The 22781-nt window shown below is 33.6% G+C and overlaps 1 protein-coding gene and 2 pseudogenes across 2 annotated transcripts; 2 read left to right on the top strand and 1 right to left on the bottom strand.

Moving 5' to 3' along the window:
* The first annotated feature begins 11303 nt into the window (after positions 1–11303).
* On the top strand, positions 11304–16931 carry LOC145590584 (uncharacterized). Of its 2 annotated transcripts, none has more exons than XM_081647015.1 (4): positions 11304–11676; positions 12629–14119; positions 15087–15225; positions 16694–16931. In XM_081647015.1, the coding sequence occupies exons 2-4, from the start codon at positions 12674–12676 to the stop codon at positions 16792–16794; spliced, it is 1686 nt and encodes a 561-aa protein (XP_081503141.1). In that variant the 5' UTR covers positions 11304–11676; positions 12629–12673; the 3' UTR covers positions 16795–16931. The 2 variants fall into 2 exon arrangements, with proteins under 2 accessions (XP_081503141.1, XP_081503140.1); XM_081647014.1 differs by lacking the exon at positions 16694–16931 and adding an exon at positions 15312–16261 and having other exon boundaries at positions 11311–11676.
* A 665-nt stretch (positions 16932–17596) lies between these two features.
* LOC145590583 (dirigent protein 25 pseudogene) lies at positions 17597–19192 on the top strand (annotated as a pseudogene).
* Positions 19193–21300: 2108 nt separating this feature from the next.
* LOC145590582 (dirigent protein 24 pseudogene) lies at positions 21301–22528 on the bottom strand (annotated as a pseudogene).
* Between the last annotated feature and the right edge of the window lie 253 nt (positions 22529–22781).

Raw genomic sequence — 22781 nt, 5'->3', positions numbered from 1 at the left:
ATTAGTCACAGTAAAAAATAAAAAGTACAATGGATACCCTAGAATGGATGTAATAATAACCAAGACAAAACTAACCAACAAAAACAGAAAGCAGCCCCCAAACCCCGTAACATATCCTCTGTTTGTGAATTTCTTCTGAAATTTGTTTGCTGCAACACACAGCCAATCAAGAGTCCAACTGCACCAGTCATACTCCTCCGTTTTTTTATACACTGTCAGCGCGGGTGTCAATGTGCATGCCAATTTGGTTGTGTTCGTAGTTGGACAAAGCAAATACCCAAGAACAACTATGAGAAAAGAAATCTTGAAATGTGACTTCTCCGCTTCAGATCTTAGCGGCTCCAACTCAGCATTACTATTCCACCTAAACAAGGCAACCCCTGCAATAGGCACTGATATGTTGTTCCCCTTAGCAAACAAACCCTTAATACGACTCACTTCAGCCTTCACATTATCATCTTCGGGAATCTTCGACGGCACTTGTCTCGAACCCATCGGGATGCCAAGGATACACTGGATTTGAACAGGGCTAAGTGGAAATACATATCCATCCCCAAACATTACAGATCCATCGCCACCAACTCTAATCAACAACCAATACGCAAATTTACGAGGAAAGTAGGTTAGCGGTATCTTTAACAGGCTCCCAAAACCCATTTCAGTTACAACTTTCTGTCTAGACTCATCAAACTGAACCACCAGATTTGAAAATGCCTTCACACCGTTCAGGTTGGGGGCCTACCATACACAAAATACAATAAATACTCATTGTATGATACAAAGTCCATACAACAATGTACTACCAATACTTAGTCCAATTAACCAACTAAACAGAAAATTAGCATTAACATCTAAATTAATATATAAATCACTTGGAATTGAAAAGCACATAAAGTCATGAAATTAGATGAGGAACCATTATTCTCTAGGTCCATGTTGAGGCAGAAGGAAACACAATTGCCAGAGAGGTATCTTAAAAGAGATTAGCATAGACCACTAAAAACCATATGAGAAGCGCCCCATCGAAAAAAAACGAGGAAGGGGATACTAAATCAAACACCAGCTAAATTTCAAGTTGCCAATAGAGATATAACATCAAAAATATCTATAAGCTATACTAAGTGCTAGGAAGAACCACCAAACATGACATGGACATCTAAATTAATATATAAACTAAAACATAAAATTTCTTTTACCTTCTGCGTCGTCCGAGATTGAGTTTTGACAACAACTCCTTTCTGCATCACTCTTTAACCAACATTCACATCATGCTCAACCTACATTAACATTTCATGAAATCCAGATTTAATAATAATCCATCACCATTTATTGAAATGCATGCACAATATACAACACATACCTTTGCTCTTTTCACCTTTTTTTCCCAACACCTCCTCCACCTTTCCTCTTTGAATATTGAACTTGTTGCTAAAGAAACTTCGGCAACAAACCCTGGACCCTCGCTTGATTTTCCATTTCTTCATCCTCCTCTTCATCTGCATCATCTTCTGCATCGTCTTCTGCATCCTCATCATCCTCTTCTGCTCATCTAGATCCTCATCATCTTCATACTCTTCATATTCATCATCATACTCATTACTTGTGTCTTCCAGTTCCTCTTCCTCAAAGACTGGATCGTCTTTCACCTTCTTCTTCCCTTTGTTTAGACCCTTCTTGATAAGCACTACACCCTTTCCATTCACAGCTTTTAACTGACCCTACACATTACAGATAACATCAGCAAAAAAGAATAAAATTAGAAATTATACCTCATTACCATATAAACAATCCACACTCTTACCCTCCTATTTATACTGTTGGAAGCCACTGCTGATAGTTTCTTCTTCACCATTGTACAAAATACCCTGGCAAATAATTAAAATAACCTCAATTAACCATAACTACTTCACAAAATACTCTGAAATCTCTGGTACAAACACTTCCGATGGATCAAAATGTACATACCATTACAACTACATACTACCATATATTAGTTCAATAACAATACACCTCAAATGCAGCAGTTCCAAACATCCAACCTTGGCCCCCATAACACATATAACTAACTAATCAAAAACTACACTAATCAAAATAGGAAACCAGAGTCAACTACAAGATTACATATGGAAGTCTAATATAACACACGTACCTTAAAACATACACAGTATAATTAAAATATAGAAAATAATCAATTCCATATTTAAAACTACATTTACAACAATTAAATAAATTAATCAGCTGTTAGCTAATCCCCAAAAGAGCACACACATCAAAAATAAGCAACAAACTAATCCAGACCCCATAAAGAGCACACACATCAGAAATAAGCACACACATCAGAAATAAGCAACAAGCTAATCCCCATGGCATAAAACTAATACAAACTACAGACCCCCAGAATAGCAAGCGGAGCAATAACCATCGATCCTAGGACGATCACAACCAGATAAGCAACAACAGTGGGTTAGAAATAATAGCTCATAGAAGGAAATGAAGACACTCAAGACAATCAAGGGAACAGTCACCATACTCTATGACAAGTTCTTCCTAGGAAAAACACTAGCTCATCGAATCATGAAGCCAAACTATCGAGTTTATCACAAAAAAAATACACAATTGAACCAACAAAATCAACACCAAACCCAACAATTACTACATACAAAATTCAAATATACAAAATCAACCATGCCAAACTAATAAAAACCAAACTATGAATATTAAGCATGTAAACCCTAAAAACTAAAATGTAAAATTCAAATCAAGTAATTGGAACCCTAATTTGCAAACTACCCACCATTTCCAGAAATCATACTCCAGCCCAACGATTCCCATAATTGAAAAACAAAAGACCAATTAAATAAAACATCAATAGAGAGTGATACTAGTGCATACCTACAAAAACGCGTAAAATTTCACCCACATTTCAACGACAGAGGTTGCAACTCCCCAACGGCACACCAACGTCAATAATCCGACAGCTCCGGCGCCTTTACAGGTACGAATTTGGGACACAATTACAGTTACAAGAGGGAGTCCGGAGTTTGAGTTTCAGGACGAAATGAGAGAGAAAGAATTTGAGGAGAGAGAGATTTAATAAGTCAGAAAGAGAAGGTATTACCTTTTCATATCCCAACAAAAGGCTTCCCGTAACATTTCAAATTATAACGAGGTCAACAAAAAGTCAAAAAAACCAAACCAAAGCGCTTTTCCGGAATTGCCCCCTAGGAACTATGCGACTAGTATTACACGAAAAACCCTAATTCTTTTCATCATATTTCAGGTTTATTTGTGCCTCCCATTCACTATATAGAAAACATAGTAGACTCTCAATTTCATCACAAAGCTTTTAAGCTTACTATACTTGCCAAACATGCATTGTTCTCTTGGCTTTAACTCATAAGCTGATACAACATACAATTGTTTGCCCATGAAATTCAACTATAATTATTTAATATCCTTCTAATGAAATCTACATCTTCCCCAGTAGGCTTAGCATATCTATTAAACAAAGTTTTGTCTTAATTTTATTTTCATTTTAAAAGTTAATTTCTTGCTATTTATTGTAAACCTTTATAAATTTATTTTGATCCTAGAGCAATTTAACACTAAGCTACCTCCACTGAAGACAATGGTGCCTAGACTCGTAGTAGTGTGGTGTACTGGTGTGTAGTCTGACATTGCAAGAAAGAGAGGGTTTGTATATCGACTACTTGCCTTCTCTTTTTTCTCAGTTTCACCTCCGGTCATTTTGCTGAAGTTTCCTTTTTCACTTAAGTTGATACCTTTTTCTCAAAAAGAGAGGGTCTGTTGGGGGGGGGGGGGGGCTGCCCGGTTAATCTTCATGATTGTTATACTATGTCAATCTTTGATGCTATGTCAGAAAATGGAGTAAAAGCAAGCCAAGTCAGCAGGAGAAAGTTACACATTGGCAAACGGTTGCAAAACGGCGATGCTTATACTAAGTTACTCCGTTAGTTAGCTAGGGAGTTAATTGACGGTGCATTATGTTTTCATTTATTGTAGGTAGGTGATTGTTTATAGACCATACAAAGTTAGGTCTTTGACTTATAATTATTTCTTCCCTAACAAGTATGACAGTATGATACTTTTCCTACTTCAATTAAAATTTCTTGCTTCTTTGGATATATATGGGTAAATATCCATAATGTGCGCTTCATATGAAAATCCAACTTATTATTATACTTGTTATTTACTTCATCCTTTTCATATTAATCTCAACAGTAGCAGTTGAAATAAGTGTTAATACATATAAAGGGTGTTGCTAGATAAAAGAATTATTTCATTACATAATTAAATAATTTTGTACACGAGTAATAATTATAATATACTAACTAGATTAGGTTTCGTGCCATACACGATAATTTCACTACATTTAAATAATAAAATATCAAAAATTATATCAAAAATAACATAGATAAATTACAACTACAACATACTTCCTATGTAATATCTTCCTATTTTACATACATAATGATATAAAACATGAAATATAATGAAAATAATCGATTAGACAAATGAGTATATTAAAACTACATGTTAGACCATATAAATAATATAAAATTTCAATAATAAATTAGTATCAATTTTTTTTTATAATTAACAATGTAAGTATTTAAAGTTATTTGTTACACTTAATGACATGAATAATAACCCTGATTTAATGATATTTGGTTAAATTTTTTTTCCTAAAATATGATAATATATAAAAGTATGAGACATACAAATAAAAATGGAAATTTTAATTAATCAAAATTTCTCACACGATTACATGCATAGATAAAGTGTATATAAATGATACGCTATTTTGTTAAACCCTCTTCATTTTTTTATGTTATTCATTGTAGAAGTAGGTGAGAATAAAATATTAAAAAATCAAAAATTCTGTTTTATAATAATAAAAATAATAATTTGTGTAGCACAAATCTATTATTTAATAGATTCATCATTCTAAACATTGTTACAAATTACCTAATTAAAATTATATTCATCATTTGAAGGAATAAATTATGAAGATGTGACATACAAAGTAATACGAAATATTTATTATGATTTATTGTCCCATTTTTAAAATATATGGGAAATGGAATAATAATAGCTATAAAGGAATATATTTATTATTGTACCAGATATATATAAAATATTTAAAATAATATTATGATAGTTTTATTATACGAATATATTTATTCCCTCGGGATAGTTACAACACCAAGACTGTATTCTGCTGTCTGTACATGCAAAACAATGGAAACTCTGAGTGGTTGGAGTTCTGCCTCCGACGATCAAGTTAGAACCGGTCGAAGAGTGTAAGAAGGTGAAAAAAAGGTAAAAGTGAGATCTTTTTGGATTCCAAGATCAGATGGTGAGAGAATTTAGTGTTTGTAATTAATGAACGTGCCCCAAAAATGGGGGAAATCTCCCTATTTATAGGATCACTGGGAAATGTGCCCTCTCTTAGGTCACTCTGATCTAGATTTGGTAGGCTGCGTCGTTTTACGGCTTTCTCGGGAATTGGGCCTTGAAGGCCGCAATTCTCTTTGCCATGCATCTAAGGGTGACACGTGTCAGCTGGTGAGTGGTCCATGTTGGACCTACCCAGGGGTGACACGTGTCCCTCTCTGATTGAGCCATGTGTCTTAGGTATTTTTGCCCAAAACACTTATGGTACGAGAAAATTTGCGGGATATTTAAGCTCCAGTCAGTAAAACTCGATCTTAACTCGACTCAAACTTGACATTGACTCGAATTGTTAATGAGAGCCTGTTCTTATTTACTGAACTGAGCTGAACTGAACTGAGCTTAACTGAACTGAGCTGAGTTGAGCTAAATTCAATTGTTTATGAGAGAAAGAAATTAAAAACTGAACTGAACTGAAATGAAATTAAGCTAAAGAGAACAGGCCCTGAGTCTAGTCGATAATCTCAATAATCGACTCGAAATTGCGTGATAATCTCAATTTACTTTATAAAATATTATATTCTTTTCGTTTCGTAATAATCGCAACCATATGTTTGGCACAAGATTTTAGGAAAATTATAAGGTAAGGACCAATAAGAGATTTTTTTAATAAGTATATTTGAGTGAAATAATAATAATAATAATAATAATAATAATAATTTATTGAGATATAATAATAATTATTATTATAATAATAATAAAAGTAGTGTAAATGGGGTTGGTGGGAGAGATAAATAATAAGAGTAAAATTGTTGTAGGTCCTTACTAAATAAAGAAGTGTTGCAATTATTATGAAACGGATGAAAAAAACAGTGTTGTGATTATTATGAAATGATGAAAATATCTAACATAAATATTATTATATTATACAATATTTTTTTTATTAGTCGTAATTATTAATTTTATAATATTTAAGTACTCAAATCATCACATCGATCTATATTTCATATTTTTACAATATTAAAGAGAAGGGACAAATGTTACGGTAAATAGTGGGTTCGATCTACTACGACCAAATCATTTAGCAAGCTACTCGATATTGACTCGATCAAAACTAGACCCGTTTTAGCTCGAATTAATATGTTTACTAGTCGATTCGACCCACCCCAAACTCGAACTCGTCTCGGATAAACTCAGAATTATTGGATGTAAGGGTCAAATTGTATGTACTTGACAGATAATATGAACTAAAAAACACCATAAAACACGTTAAACTAAAACAAAATTATTACTTCGTATATAGTATTTTGACCTTTTATATGATTTAATCAGCTTTGTTGAATTCATTTGATTTAATTACCTTTGTTTAAAAGTGTTTGACTTTCATTTGATTTAATTACATTTGTTTGAAAGTGTTTGACTTTTATTTGATTCTTTTAGTTTTTATTAATGTATTTCACTTTCATTTGATTCAGTTAGCTTTGTTGAATTTGAATGCATTTGACGTTCATTTAATTTATTTAACTTTGTTTACATGTGTTTGACTTACAGTTTATTTAAGTAGCTTTTCTAGAATCCATTTGACATTCATTTGATTTACTAAACTTTATTTGAATGTGTTTGACTTTCATATGTTTCAATTTGTTTTTTCTACATTTTTTTACTTTGATTTTATTCAAATATCTTTGTAGTTTCAATATTTTTGACTTTCTATTAATTCAATTAGCTTTGTTGAATGAATTAGACTTTCATGTAATTCTATTAGATTTGTTTAATACATTTCACTTTACATTAACTTACAATAGTATTCATAATCAACTAGCTAGAGCAATAATTATACCACCTTAGTGATAACATGTTATTTCACTATTTATGTTTTCTTCCTCAACTCCTCAATTCAATATTAGCCTTATACCAAGTATAAACTACTCTACATTGTAGCATTAATGGGGGTTTTTCACTTTGTCTTTTGGAGTAAATGCAGTTAGGTAAGTAATGTAAGGTAATTGTATTTTTGAGAGGGAAAAAGTCCTAAGTTGCATGTTGACCAAAATACAATAGGTTACCAGTCAAAAAACTTGTAGTGGTGAAGATCATCCGTAGTTTTGGTCATAACATCACTCACATCATATTTCAAAAGTCCAATTTCTCATACACCATCTTTTTTTGGTACCTTTTACCTAGGTTGCACATATTCGGATATGAGGACAAAAATGGGTATGACGGGAACATGATACGACAAAATCAAAATTTCAAAAAATGGGTACAGTAAAAAAAAATTTAGCTGAATATAAATTTGTAAAAAGTTCAAAAAAAATAATTATAAAAAAATCCATACAAAATAAGTTAAAAGAAAATTCCACTTAAGGTAACATTTTCATCACATAATTACATAATAATCATAGGACAGTTTTGCAATAGCTGCAATAAAATTATAGCCACCACAAAAATGAAATCTATACCTTTGATTTTCATTATGTAAATTAGGATCGTTGATTTAAATTGATCATAAAAATACCAAAAAAAAAAAATCTTTAATTGTTTTTCCTTAATCCTCTACATAATAAACTACTCCATTGACGATTTTCAGCAAAGAATGAATAGCAAATCAATCCACTTAGCATGAAATCAACCAATTAGTGCAGGAATGAACAAGGAGAGTTATGAAGAGCAATAATTATATAATTATAAACCGTTAAATTATCCTATCCAATTATCAGTGTAGTTCGTATAAAACTATCCACTATATAAAATCTAATTCCTTTTTCAAGTCATTTGGCAGTTTTTCATTGATTGTAATTGGTTATACTTTAATCCTATACATGATAGTTGTTCTTCCATACCTATTTAATTGAGATTAGGTTGAAGATTGAATACATGAAGCTGTATCTATCAATGGCAGTGACAGTTACTTTTTTTTTTAAATAAAGTAGTTTTTAAAAATTATTTAATAATAAGTCAAATATATGAATGGACAAGATTAATCATTAATATTTAAACGATTAAGATTGAAATAAGTTAAAATGGCTACATTTTTTATGTAGTCATTAAATAGACATAATCATAACCATTTTAAATGAAAAAAAAAAGAAAAAAAAAAACAACAAAGCACAAACCTATTGAGTATTGAGGCCACAGTCAGCTAGTGAACACTGAACTAAAAGAAAAAAATAAGTCAAAAAATCACACGACGTCACAACCATGGTTAAAAATAAAAAACCAAAACTAAAAATAAAATTGAGTATTGCTAAAGTTGAAGATATTCCTTAAAAAAAAAAAAAAAAAAAAAAAAAAAAAAAAAAAAAAAAAAAAAAAGTTAAAGAGAGAGAAAATAAGAAGTATAATTGTAGAAATAGATTTAGAAGGTAGAGTAAAGAGAAGTTTTGCCGGTCACCGGTGTCGGGGTGGCTTCTTAATTTATAAAGTTTTTGATAAATCAACTTAATGTAATGAAAGAGCAGAAATAATAATTGCAATAAAAAATGTCAAACTAATAAAACCAAAACAATGTAAAGAAAACAAATCAAAAATAATGAACCTGCTTCATTCTATATTGGTTTTGCAACTTACAGAGAAGAGACTGAAGAGTAATAATCAACGCTAACAAACGGTCGTCATATGGCGTTAGCTCCAAACAACAATTGGTAATATGACATGGAAGCTTAGTCATGGTAAATTGCCAATTCATCACAAGGAAGTTACCATTGCATCCTCATAGTAAGTGGTTGAAATACCATAAATGCCCCTAGATTAACAAAGTTCAGCAATCATGAAGATCAACAGGGATTTTCCCTATGTTTGGCAATCTAATTTTTTTTCGTTATCGTAATTTATTGTTTTTTTTTTCATATAACAGCAATAAAAGATTACATGTTAAAATTACTGTCAATCTATTTCTCTATGTGTAAAACTAGTGTAAATTCACTTGTTGATTATCAACCACTCTAAAAATTAAGAGTTTTCTTTTTCTTTTTTCTTTTTTTTTTAAATTCATGAATCATGATCATACCTATCATATCACATCAAAAAAAAATTAAAAAAAAAATTTAAAAAAAAAAAAAAGAGAGAGAGAGAGAGAGAGAGAGAGATCTATAGACAAATTAGTACAAAACAATTAGACAAAAGTAAAATTTTTATTTTTTGTAAAATAAAGTCGAATTTATAAACAAAATTTTACACGATTGAATACAAGTAAAATATTGAAGAAAATGAAAAAAAAAATCACTAGATAATATTGTTGTAGAAAATTTGGGGAAAAAAACCAAAAAAGGAAAGAATAAGATGAAAGATCTAATATTGTTGGAGTTATAAGCTTAATTATAGAGTTTAAAATTAAAGAGTGAAAGAGGTTCCCACAAACAAAAACATATGTTGAATAGGATTGAACCTCAAACCAATAGACCATGAGGAATAATTTTAAACCCACTAACCACTAAGCCAAAAGAATTTAAGCAACAATTAAATGAGCTCTTTAATAAATATCCTAAAACTCCGCAGGGGGTCAATTAATAATTTTATGGACCGTAAAATTGGGCTACAAGGGTTGGGCCCTTTTCCAGCCTCCCCTGTAACTACGCCCCTGGCTAAAATAATGACAATTCGACCTAGTGCTTGGCCTTGGAGGGTAGCATATAGCACAAAACTGGGGATTGGGTTTTGGTACATGGGTGGTAGGGGTGGGGTTTAGTGGTCGAGGTGGGGTTAGGTTTTGCCGTGGTGGTGTGGTGGTCGTGATGAGGTGGTTGTTATGGTGGGTTGTCATGGAAAGGGTGGGGAGGTGGAAGAAGAGATTTACCCTATGTTTGGATAAAGAGAAATGGAGGGAAAGGAAGAGAAGAGAAATGGAGGGATGCATCCTCCCTTGTTTGGATATCTAATGCAAGGAGGGAAAGGGAGGAAATTGGAAGGATCCATTTTCCTTTCACTTTTAATAAACTAAATCCCTCCATTGTTAGAAAGATTTGGAAGGAAAATGGAAGGTTTCCTTCTCCCTCCCCTCACCTCCCTTTCCCTTCACTATTATTATCCAAATATAGTGTTAAGGGGATTGGGAATAAAATTTAAATTTATTAAACTAGGTGTAAGTAAAGGGATCAGTTTAAAAATATTGGTGATAAAGATGGGATAATTTCTAGCTTTCTCACAGGTGAGATTGGTTTAATCAAACTACTTAAAAGGTAAGATAATTTTTTTTTTTTAATATTTCCAAAAAAAAAAAAAAACATACATTTCCTTGCATCTTCGATTTATAAAAATGGGCAAAATAAAGAGGATTCTAACTCTATTATAAAATCATTATTTTCAACAAATTAAACCACATATATAGAGAAAATTTATATTAAGGTATGTCATTTACTTTGTGTTATTATATAGTTGCATATATATAAATAGAAACTTTTATAGGTAGCTGGTCACATGGTGTGACTAGTCATGTATAAGTTATTTTGTCACTGTTATAGGGGTTATTTTGACACTTAAGTGATATTTAATAAATATATTAAGAGGTTATCATATCAGTATAATAGAGATTATTTCGTTATTTTATAAGCGGCCACACAATGTAGCCAATTGCACAGAAAATGCAATGTACACAAATTTATACAAGTAGTAATTTATCAAAATAATTATTTTGTTGTGTGAATACAAATTACTCCGTATTACTTGAGCAAAGAACAAGTTATAAACCAAAACCAACATGAATTATTAATATTGAAAAAAAGAAAACAAAAAGGGACCCCCATGGCGCCTACCCATTTGCAAATGCATGATATAGTTCACTTTCCCTCGCATTTCCAATTTCCATTGACCAATAACATTAGAAATTTGGGTTGCAATAGGGTTGAATCATATAAGTTGGCAAGTAGATATACGTATATGATAATGACATATTTAGCATCAATTTATTAATTAATTATTACTCCATACAAAAACAAATTTTGCGTCCAATTTTTATTTTAAGGATGTCATAACCTTTGGCGGGCCGGTTCGACTTTCTAAATGTCGGCCGGCGAGTCTTCTCATCTTCCTACTTCACATCCAATTTTTTTTTTCTTCTTCCAAATTTCTTCGTCAATTTCTTTCCTAGTTTTTCTCTAATTTTCCCGCAATTTCGGGTTTTTTTTAAACCCTTTTTTCTTTCTTTCCATTTTCATTTTGGGTTTATTTTTAGACAGATTTTTCTCTATTCTTTTGAATTTTGTTTCAATCCATTTTTTCTTCATTTGGGCGATTTCTTCCTCTTTGTAAAAATTCTGGGTTAAGGTTAGTTTTCTGATTTGTGTTAAAATTTGATTTTGGTTTATGTTCATTAATTTTGTGTTTATGTTTGTTATAATCTGAAACTGGGTATTATTGAATTCTGGGTTATAAATACTTTGATGATTTTCGTTTAATTTTTATCAATGGAAGATGGGTTTCAGTGTTATTAAAGTTGTTGGCATTTTTAATGTTAAATAATGGAGAATGAATAATTATGTATGTTATTTTTATAATAATAATTTGGCTTTATTTGTCATTATTTTGCTTGTATGGAATCACTGTGTAACCACTTTCTTTTGCTTGAGTGAATTTTAGCTACGAGTATAATGGGTTATCTCTGCAATGCACACTTTTTATAGTCTTCAGAAATTTCTTTTTTTCGTCCGAATCCTCGTATTTTCCCATCATGTATGTCCGACCGTTATTATAGAACCCGAACTTTGAGGCCCTATATATAAATTTAGAGAGAATATAGGTCCAATTTTATATAGGGATTTTAAAAATGTAGAGAAATGTTGTTTACTATAGATTATATTTGATGTTTAATATGAAAAAATTAATGCAGAAAATTCTGTTTGGTGGGTTGTATTTTTTTATTATGGTATGTTGTAGGAATTTGCTTTTTAAGTGAATTTCTGAGTGGCTTCTTATGCAAATTTAATGAGTGCTTAGTAGAGCATTAGATTTGTCTTTTCTAGCTTTAATTTGATTAAAAAAATAATGAAAGTATGAGTTGTAATTAGTGTATGCTGTCTCTAGCATGTTGCAATTATGGTTCCAAAGAGATTTATGCTAGATATATAGAGTGTGGGTCTAAAAGTGTGCGGTGCTAATTTGTGTTCTTCATACTTTTTTTTTTTTTTTTTTTTTTTTAACTAAAGGTGCATGTATGATGAATTATGATACGTTTCGTGGAATTTTCGTGTTGATTTGTCCTGTCTTTTTATGCATCTAGTGTGTTGAAGCTGTATATGGTAGCAGCTGGTTACTGCATTGGGAAATGGCAACAGAAAGTAATGCGTCGAGTGTTCTTGCAAAGTTGATGGGTATTGATAAACCATCAAACTTGAATACTGGACATCAAAGGCATAAAGTGCTCTCTCAGAATACTGGACATCAAAGGCATAAAGTGCTCTCTCAGAACTATCTTCAGAATATTGCTTCAGTTGCTAAGAGGGAGAAAGCATTCTTGTGTTTGGATGAGGTTGATTCTTACATGGAGGAAAGTGAAGATACAGCTGACTTATTAGGAGCAAGTGTGATTGATTACCAGAGTTTGCTTTGTCGAACTGAGAAGTCCTTTCTTGCTAGGAATTCACGTTCATCATCTAATTCCTCATCTAGTGACCGGAAAAGAAAATTATCTGTGTCTGAAGGGATTAATGGACATTTTCAAGGGAAGAAAACGAGTAGCTTTTATAACAGCATAAAGTCTCCTACTCATGGCTCTTTGTCATCTCAGGAAATAGCAAAGCAAATTTCTGGTCAAGTAAAGGATAGTATTTGGCATAGTTGTGCAGAGTTATCCAGTTCAAGGCCTAGAGGTGAAAAGAGTTCTGAAAATTATGAGGAAAATATGACTTTATCTGCTCGTTTATCTGATTCAGAGAAGAAACATGAAGCTTCGCCTTTCAATTCAACTGGTGGATCTTCTAGCAGGAAATCTCAGACAGTCAGAAAACAGATCTCAGAAAGGTACAGAACAAGGAAATGCTCCCAGGAGGTTACAACATCTTGTGGAAGCAGCAAAACCCAAGATGAAGTGTTTGTTACAAGTAGTAATGGAAGGAATTCTGTCCTCTACATTAGTGATGGGAATTTCAACACTCCTTTACATACTGACAATGTGAATGTTTGTCCGGTTTCTGCTGCCAGATATTTGTCCAAACCAACACGTTTTCCTTCTGCTTGGGTTCCCAGAAGCAGAGCAAGGCAATTTACTTTTGATAAAAGTTGGTGCTTGAGACCAGGAAAGTGGGGTATTAAGCAATGCAATGACTCAGGGGAGGACAATATTGGGCATAACGATGTACAATCAACATCTGAATGTAATAGCTTAGACTCAGAGAAGCCAGGCATTCATCATGCAGCTTCCATAATACTTAATGATTCAGTTGAGCTTGCGGAACATAAGTCACATGAAGAAACTCTGACGTTGATCAATTCTGTAAATAACACGGCTTTTTCAGATTTAGAGAGTCCTGCTTACCACGAGGCTCACATAATTCTGAATGAGATTAAGAAAAGGCATCGAGAGAAGGTTGTTTCTCAAAACAACACTGTTGAACCCTTGTCTACCAATTGTAATCTAGCCTTTGAGACAGAGGACCTTTCTGATGATGAGCATAAAAGAGTGAACTTGTCTACTGAAGTTAGAAGGGAAAACTTGTCAGCTAAGTCAACTTCATGCATTTTGTTGGGAGATCAAGAATCTTGGAAGCACCAGGTACCTTTTAACTTTATTTTATCCTCATATGACTTATCAATATACGCTGGTGTAATATGGGGTTTGTTACATTGCAAATAATTTAAGATGGAGGGAATAATTTTTACGCTTGGAAGAGCTAAATATGAATGAAACCCTTCTTATACATTGCTTCTAAATCTGTTTGTTGCAAAGCAACGAGCCATGCTTTTTATCTACATTTCATCTACTCCAGATTTAAAATGCTATGTTTATTCTTTTTGCTGATTGTGGCAGCTATAGTCTCAATTCTTTCAGCCACCACGTAGGTCATTTCTGTCTTGGCTGTTTCCTCTGGTAATTTGTTTTTGACGTCTGGTCCTACAGGCTTGATGAAATAGAGGATTTCTCAATTTTCATTAAATCTTAATAAGTTTATTGAAGCTCGAAGATCAATATACTGTGTCTATTGGGAGAGTACTGTGTTTGGGTCTGGTTTTAAAATCCTTAGTTACTAGTAGTTTTAATATACTATACCTTCAAATAGAGATGCGGCAAATTGTTTGAGAAATTGCATGAGGATGATTCCCGCAGTTGGAGACCCTTGGATTGTAAACCATTGAAACACACTTATTTCATTAAGCTTTGAGGTATTGTTGGAGCTTTGCTGCCAGAATAGGATGAAATATTGAAAAATCTTGGAGGATGTTACCTTTGTTAAAGATAAATGTTGGAGGTCTTATATACATAATTAGCAGAGACATATACTTCATTCATGGAATTTCAGTTACATTATGTTGTTTGAGCTTGATTTGGCTTTATTACCTTTTCATAAATATCCTAAATCGGTTAAGGTAGTTGTTTTGTAGATGATTCTTCCCCCCCCCCCCCCCCCCCCCCCCCCCCCTTTTTTTTTCCAAAAGCTATCATCCTAATTTTTCATCTTTACAATGGTTCCTTAGTCCATTTCAGTACTTCTCTTCTCATTATTTGGATGTCATTTTTGCAGTTCAAAAAGAAAGACAAGGCTGCTGAGCCAAGGTCTCCTGTGAGTTCATTGGAAGGCCCAGAAGGTTGCATGCATATTCCGAATATATCTGTGGAGGCAGCCGGATATTTGTCTGATCAAGTAGAGAACGATTGCCAAGGTTGGTAAAAAAAATCTTATTTACTGACTCTTTTATAGATGATGATGTTGTATCTCTAAATTTTAGATCCTCTATTGTGTGTGTAGGTTTGCAAAGAAAGCTTCAACTCATAGAAACCATGTCTTTAGAGTCAGGATCAGAGGGACCTGAGATGGTAGTATCTAGTGAGGGGGGTGATTATGAAGATTCAGTTGGTTTATATCAGAATGATCCACAAATAATGGAAGTTTATCAAACTTTAATCAAAGAAAGCTTGGATTTCTCATATGTAGTTGATGTGTTGGTGGAGTCCGGTCTTCAAATGATGGACTTGGAGATGGAAAGCAAAACTTGGTGCTTGCAGGGTTATGTCTTGGAACCTTTAGTGTTTGATGAGTTAGAGAAGAAGTATGGCAAGCATACGCCATGGGAAAAGTTAGAAAGACGGCTCTTATTTGATCGCTTAAACTTGGGGCTCTTGGAGATAGTCAAACCTTCTGTTGGCCTAAGTACATGGAAGAAACCTGTAGCGAAAAGATTTTGTCAAAGGCAAAAAAGTCAGGAGCTCATTGAGGAAGACCTGTGGTCGTTGCTGGTGAACCAGCAAGAGGTTATTAAGAGGAAATCTGATGAAGTGTGTAAAAAGGAGATTGAATGGTTAGATTTAGAAGAGGAAACAGATTTGATAGTACAAGAAATACAAAGTTTGCTGATAGACGAATTTATAGAGGAGTTTGTGAGTGGGGAATTTTCTTTGTGTTGAACGCGTGTTCGTGTAGATAGGTTTAGTCATTGAAATTGTACAAAATACATTTTTCTGCAGAACCTATTTGTAGAGTCTGCATGCTCCCTAAATACTGAGGGACAAGCATATAGGAGTTTTGTTTAGTGACTTTTCACTTGAGGGGAACTACTATTGATTGATTTTAGCACACATTTTTTGAGTCATTGTTAAAGATTAAGTTGATAAGGTTTTGCAATGATTGCTTCATTCTTGTATAAAGCACATTTTTCATAAAGTTGGTTGAAAGTGAAATATAGTGATTGTTTTTCCTGTGATACTTGGTCCTTGATACTTTGATTGGAAGCAACTTTTATTGAGTTAAAGCGTCTTTGCTTTGTGATTTTGATAAATTGGTTAGATTACGTTTCTAATTATACTTGATATGTTGACTAGAGTGTCTTATTACAGTCTTAGGATGCTAATTAGTAAAAGAGCCTTTGTTACAGATTCTGGGCAACATTAGTAGACTCAGACAGAACCGACCTATATTCAGGTACTTGATTTTAACTACTTGCTCTGGATTCAAAAACGTAAACAGCATGACTTGAACTGCAATTTTCGAGTGCTAATACAAGTAATATTGATTGATTTTTGGTAAACCTTAAATTTTAAATAGGCTTGAATATGACTTTTTCATTTATTATTATTATTATTATTATTATTATTATTATTATTTTTAAATGACTAAGGCCCTGTTCTTTTGAGCTTCTGGGCAGGGCAGAGCAGATTTCAGCAGAGCAGAGCAAAGCAGAGCAGAGCAGATTTCAGCAGAGCAGAGCAGATTTCAGCAGAGCAGAGCAGATTGAAGCAGAGCAGAGCAAAGCAGAGCCGAGCAGAGCAGAGCAGATTTCATTAATATTAATATTATTATTATTACTAATATTATTATAATTACTAATATTATTATTACTATTATTATTATTATTATTATTATTATTATTATTATTACTATTATTATTATTACTATTATTATTATTATTATTATTATTACTACAATTATTATTATTACTACTGCTGCTGCTGCTACTACTACTACTATTATAATCATTAAATTTTATTATTAAATATTAATTATAATTAATAATATTTATATTATTAAATATTAATTATATTATTATTATTAATATTATTATTATCAAATATTAATTATGTTATTATTAATATTATTATTATTAAATATTAATTATATTATTATTAATATTATTATTATTAAATATTAATTATTATTATTATTAAATATTAATATTTAATAATATTATTATTATTAAATATTAATTATATATTATTATTATTATTAAATATTAATTATATATTATTATTATTATTAAATATTATTTATATATTATTATTATTAAATATTAATTATATATTATTATTATTAAATATTATTTATTTATTATTATTATTAAATATTTATTATTATTATCATTAAGTATTAATTATTTATTATTATTATTAAATATACATTATTATTATAATAATTCAATATTAAGTATTAATTTTAAGCAGAGCAGAGCAGGGCAGAGCAGAGCAGATTTCAGCAGAGCAAAGCAGAGCAGATTTCAGCAGAGCAGAGCAGCTCTAAAGAACGGGGCCTAAGATAGAGCATGCTGATATGAATAATTTAGGAAACTAATAGCTGTCACTCTGTATGTGAATTTCTAGTGCATAATCTTAAAAGTCAATGATCAAATTATCCCTTAAGATTTGCTAATTAAATTGGGAAAGGTGACAACTGCATATCTTCTTGATTGTTCTGATCAAGTTGATTTTCCTTATCCAACCAATCCTCTTTGACTTAACCAATCTTTGAACATAAAAATAGTCAACGTTTGACTTTTTAAAGCTAACCAAAACACCACTCACCAGTTTATTGCATGCATTTACCGATTTACGTAAACACCAACTCCATTTCATCAACGTACTACTGTATTTTTAATCATAGCAATTTTTTTGAAAGGGGAGTATATATGTTAGCAAAATCCTGAACTTTTTTACCAAATAAAAAAAGAAGCCTGCCTTTTCTGTTCAGATTTTTACCTTTTCCCCATGGAAATGCATATTTTAAAATCCATGATTGCCAAGTACTCGATTGTTTCATGGTTAATCCTAGGCTTTACTGCATTAACCTCCACTGCTCAATTTCTCGATGAACAAACTGATTGGGAAGCTATGCATCCTCAAGGAGCCCCTGCCCCCAACCCTGTTCCAAACAAAGACCTTGCTTTTACCTTTTTCATGCATGATATACTGGGAGGGTCTAACCCCACAGCTACAGCTATCACTGGTATAGTTAACAACCCGCGACTAAGTGGCCAACTCCCCTTCGCTAAGCCTTATGGCGCAGTCCTCCCTATCACTAGTGGAGTCAAAGTAGATAATGCTGGCGGCTTCCCTTTCCTCACAGGCTTGAGTGGCACCACTTCTAATATTTTTCAAAATAATGGCATGAATGGAGTACGTCTCCCAGTTGGTTCAACCATAGAGAAGCTTATGTTTGGGACTATGACTGTGGTTGACGATGAGCTTACTATAGGGCCTGAGCTGAGCTCTGGTAGGGTGGGAAAGGCACAGGGTTTCTATGTGTCAAGTTCTGTGGATGGTAAAAGTCAAGTGATGGCCCTCACTGCTATGTTCGAGACTGGAGGTTATGCTGATACAATCTGCTTATTTGGGGTTCATCTGTTGGGTGTATCGGAATCTCAGGTGGCGGTCATGGGGGGAACTGGCAAGTTTGTCAATGCTAAGGGGTATGCCATTATCAAGACCTTACCACCCTCAAAAAATCAGGTTCAGACTGATGGGGTGGAGACTGTGGTCCAATTCACTGTCTATGTTACCTATTAAATTCTTTTTTCATTCTTTTTCTTTTTTTTACCTCCTTTCTTTGATTTGGAGAAGCTACAAGATTATTTTTTAACTTGATTTGCATAATCACAATTAGAACCCTTGATTGTTTTGTTAGTGATAGTGTTCACAGTTTATTACATACCTTTGAGGCTTGGTATAAGATTATTATCTTACTATTTTCTCGCTTAAAATTAGTACTGTCAACCGGCTTTGTTTTTGTTTAGTCTGGGCAGATATAACAGCTTACTCGTAGCAATAAGAGAGCTAATAACATATCAACATTTAACAATGAGATGGCTTTACACAATTTGCAATCCTTATAAGACAATATTGATATATGATGATGTAGAGTCCGTAGAAGCAATTAGCCATTTTCCATGTCAAGATTATTACCCTGTTTACAAATTTGTTTAATTTGACGAGTAAAAACGAGCAGGCCCCGGTTAATCTCCGAGATAAACTGGACTTGTTTATCTAGGGGTGTATTGGTCTTTTCGCGCAAAAAAGAAGGGGTAAATGCGTAAAGAGCTTGTGACAGAGAAACTTGCAAAATAACTCCAATAGAACGGCGTTAAGGAGGAAGCCCTTAACCATAGTTAGTGGGAGTTAGTGGTCCTATCCGTCATTGTCTTCGAAATTAGTGAAAGTCGTTGAATTCAAATGTTGTTCACTGTCTTCATCGTCTTCGCCGTAGCTTGTCTTGTTGGAGTCATTGTCGTTGTTGATTTTCGGCAACCACCACTCCTCAAATTCAGCAAAAACTTGATTACTGAATTTGTGAGGTTTAATGCCTCCGAAAATGGTCAGATCTAACAACCACCACTTTGCTTTACAAACCCACTTTCATGAGTTTTTGATTAATTCAATCCACCACCTTCATCTTCCTCCTTCTTACACTAACACTAACCCAATATTAACGGTGGCTCCGCCGCCAAATCAAACGAAAACCCTACAAAAATTAGAGAAATTTAGGGTAGGATTAACCCCAAAGGGTAATTGATATTTCCGTCTCCATTGATTCACCATTGAAGATGAGCTTTCGATCTACCCATTGACGTTTACCAGAATCATTCCCAAATAATGTTTATATAATTTCCAATTTTTACTCTATACTTCAATTCTAATGTTTTTATTTTTTACCTTTTTTTAATTGAAACCTTAACTCACCATGAGTTAACTCAAGCCGGTGAACTTGGGTAATTGGGTTAACTCCAAACGGAAACAAGAAAAATCGTTAGTTGATCCGTGAAAATTACCTTGCACATGTGTAGTCAGAAAAAGTGTAACACCTCAGCGCCAGCAAGTTGTTTTTTGTTTTTTTGTGCAATTTAATTACAAGAATACCACTTGATAAACAAAAAACGTTTATCAAGGGGATCAACTTGTATTTGCTCAGTAAAAACATCTCCTGGGAAAGACTGATTGGGAATTTGGAATTTGAAGAAGGTTATTGTATTGAATGGAAAAAGCCGAAGTGGGGTTTCCTGATAGTTTGATATTAGCTGCTAAATCTAATAGCTGCGCGGTCATCAGGGCCCTGTCAAGTTTTGGATAGCACAACCTGCTCAAAACCTTAGACACTTCCAGAATTTGGTTCCTTACAAGCTACAGTACATTGCAGGAATTCCCCTGAATTCCGGCAATGAAGTGCTAGATTACTTTCATGTGTCTAAAACTCATGTTTATATGCTAACATATATAATCATACATGAACACCACGCAGCGCAATATATATCCTGTTATGTGCAGAAATTTCTCTATTTCAGAAGATAAGTCTTCTGCTAGAAAAGATTCAGCCTCTATCTTGATTTGGCTTGATGATTTGACCTCCATCTCTCTAGACTAGGATTCTTTTATCTGTTTGTGATCCATGCAAAATAGTAACGGCTAATGGAGCCTTGATACTCTAGTTTTAATTATTTATTTTGTTTAAATTTTCCTTACAACGCATTACAAAGTTTGATGTTTTCTTAAGAATGCTAAAATGTCTAATATTTACATAGAAAAATTAGTGTTTCACTTGCTACTCGTTAGTTTCATACTTTGTAGTAGTATTAAATCGTTGGTTTCTAATTGAAGTATAAGTCTAGCAATGGTTTATTTATGTAATTAAAATATTCCTTTGCACATTGTGCTGTACGCCTGTACTTTGTGTCCTTGTATATATGAATAGAAACTGAGGTATATTTACAACATGGATACTCTTTAAGGCGTAATTAAAAATCAATTCTAGTTTTCTAGGAACATAACTAAAGAACTGTTTAGACTCTTTAATTTGCACTTATTATCAGATTGAAAAATTGATCTTTAGCATAATGTCTTGCATTTCATATCAGGAAATACAGAAAGAGGAAGGGAAATCCAAGAAACTCATCTTCAATAAGTACATAATTTCTGATTAACTTACATGGCTTAAATATACATACATAATACGTACAACAAAGTGAATGAAACTCCAACTTCAAAAAAAAAAAAAAAAAAAGTTAAAAAAAAAAAAAAGCACAAGCATCAAATTACACAAATTTAAATTTCAGGACTCTGCTGTTATACCTAGATAAGGTAAACACTAAAATGAGCAACGGTGTCAACACCGTCAGTAGTGTGCTGGTTCTGATCAGGGATGGTTTCAATAGTTGTATATCCCTTAGCATTCTCATACTTACCGGTTCCACCGATGACAGCCATCTGAGAAATTGGAGAGGCAGTCCGGTGGACACCGAAGAAGCTGATGGTATCATCGGTTTCTTGTTCATGACCCTCACCATGGAAGATTGCGGTGAAGGCCATGGTGTGACTTTCACCATCAAGGGAGCTAGCAAGGTAGAAGCCTTGGCCTCTGCCCATGATGCCAGACCCGAGCTCATGGCCCTCAGTGAGCTCGTCGTCAATTACTGTGATGGAACCAAACAGCAGCTTCTGGAGGGTTGTACCAGAGGGAAGCTGACCAGGGTTGACAAATGCGGCCTGGTTGTTGTTGCCACCGTTTACAACATTGTTGTTGCCAGCGTTTTGTACGACTTGCTGTTGGTTCTGACCGTTAAGTCCTGCAAAGGAGGGGACATTGTTGTTGTTGAGGACGTTGTTGAGATTGCCATTGTTCATGAGGGGAATTCCGTTGGAGACTGGGAACACTTGGTTGTTTGGCTGTGAGAATGGGATTCCATTGACGTCGCTGGAGGCAATTAGACCAGTGACAATCCGGCCTGAGGCACTTGACCCGCCTAGAACATCATGCATGTAGAAGGATATAGCAGGGTGTCCAGGCTGCTCAGCTCCGCCTGCAGCACCACCTTGCGCAGCAGGTCCTGCAGCGAGTGAAGCTGCAGGAGCTTCCTCTGGGGTTGCTGCAGCAGTAGTTGTAGAGTCTGGCTGAGGCTGATCAGGTTGATTATCCGGGGTTGCAGATCCTTCAACTGGAGCTTCTGCTGCAGCATCTGGAGTTTCGGTAGCAGCAGCAGCTGGAGCTTCTGTTGCAACAGGAGGGGCTTCTGTCGCAACAGCAGGAGCTTGGCCGCTTGGTAAAACAGTTGTAGAAGTGGAATCATCAATTGGTGGTAGACTTGGTAGTTCGTCTGCAGGAGTAAACTGAGAGCTCATTTGGTCGAGCATTCGAGCAGCGTTTGCAAGACCTAGAGTGAGGGACAGCATTAGTAGTAGACAGATGGTGGGAAGGGAGAAAAACTTAGTCATTTCGGGTTTGGAATTTGATAATGCAAATACAGCAGATTATAAGAGACTGGATTTTTTGTATCTTTCAGAGATAATTGCTTGAATTGCTGTTGTTGATGAATAGAAAGATGTGAATGAGGGTATATATAAGTTTTGAGGAACTTCAAATATATTTTATAATAAATGATTGTCAGAAAAAATTGTAGTGGAGCTGATGAAATTGATTGTATGTAGTAGTAATAGTTGTTTGAAAATGAGGGTTTGATCATATAGT

The sequence above is a fragment of the Chenopodium album genome, chromosome 18, assembly GCF_948465745.1.
Source record: "Chenopodium album chromosome 18, dcCheAlbu1.1, whole genome shotgun sequence".
NCBI lineage: Eukaryota > Viridiplantae > Streptophyta > Magnoliopsida > Caryophyllales > Amaranthaceae > Chenopodium > Chenopodium album.
The sequence above is the reverse complement of the archived record's forward strand: the minus strand, read 5'-3'. Positions and strand labels throughout refer to the sequence as shown.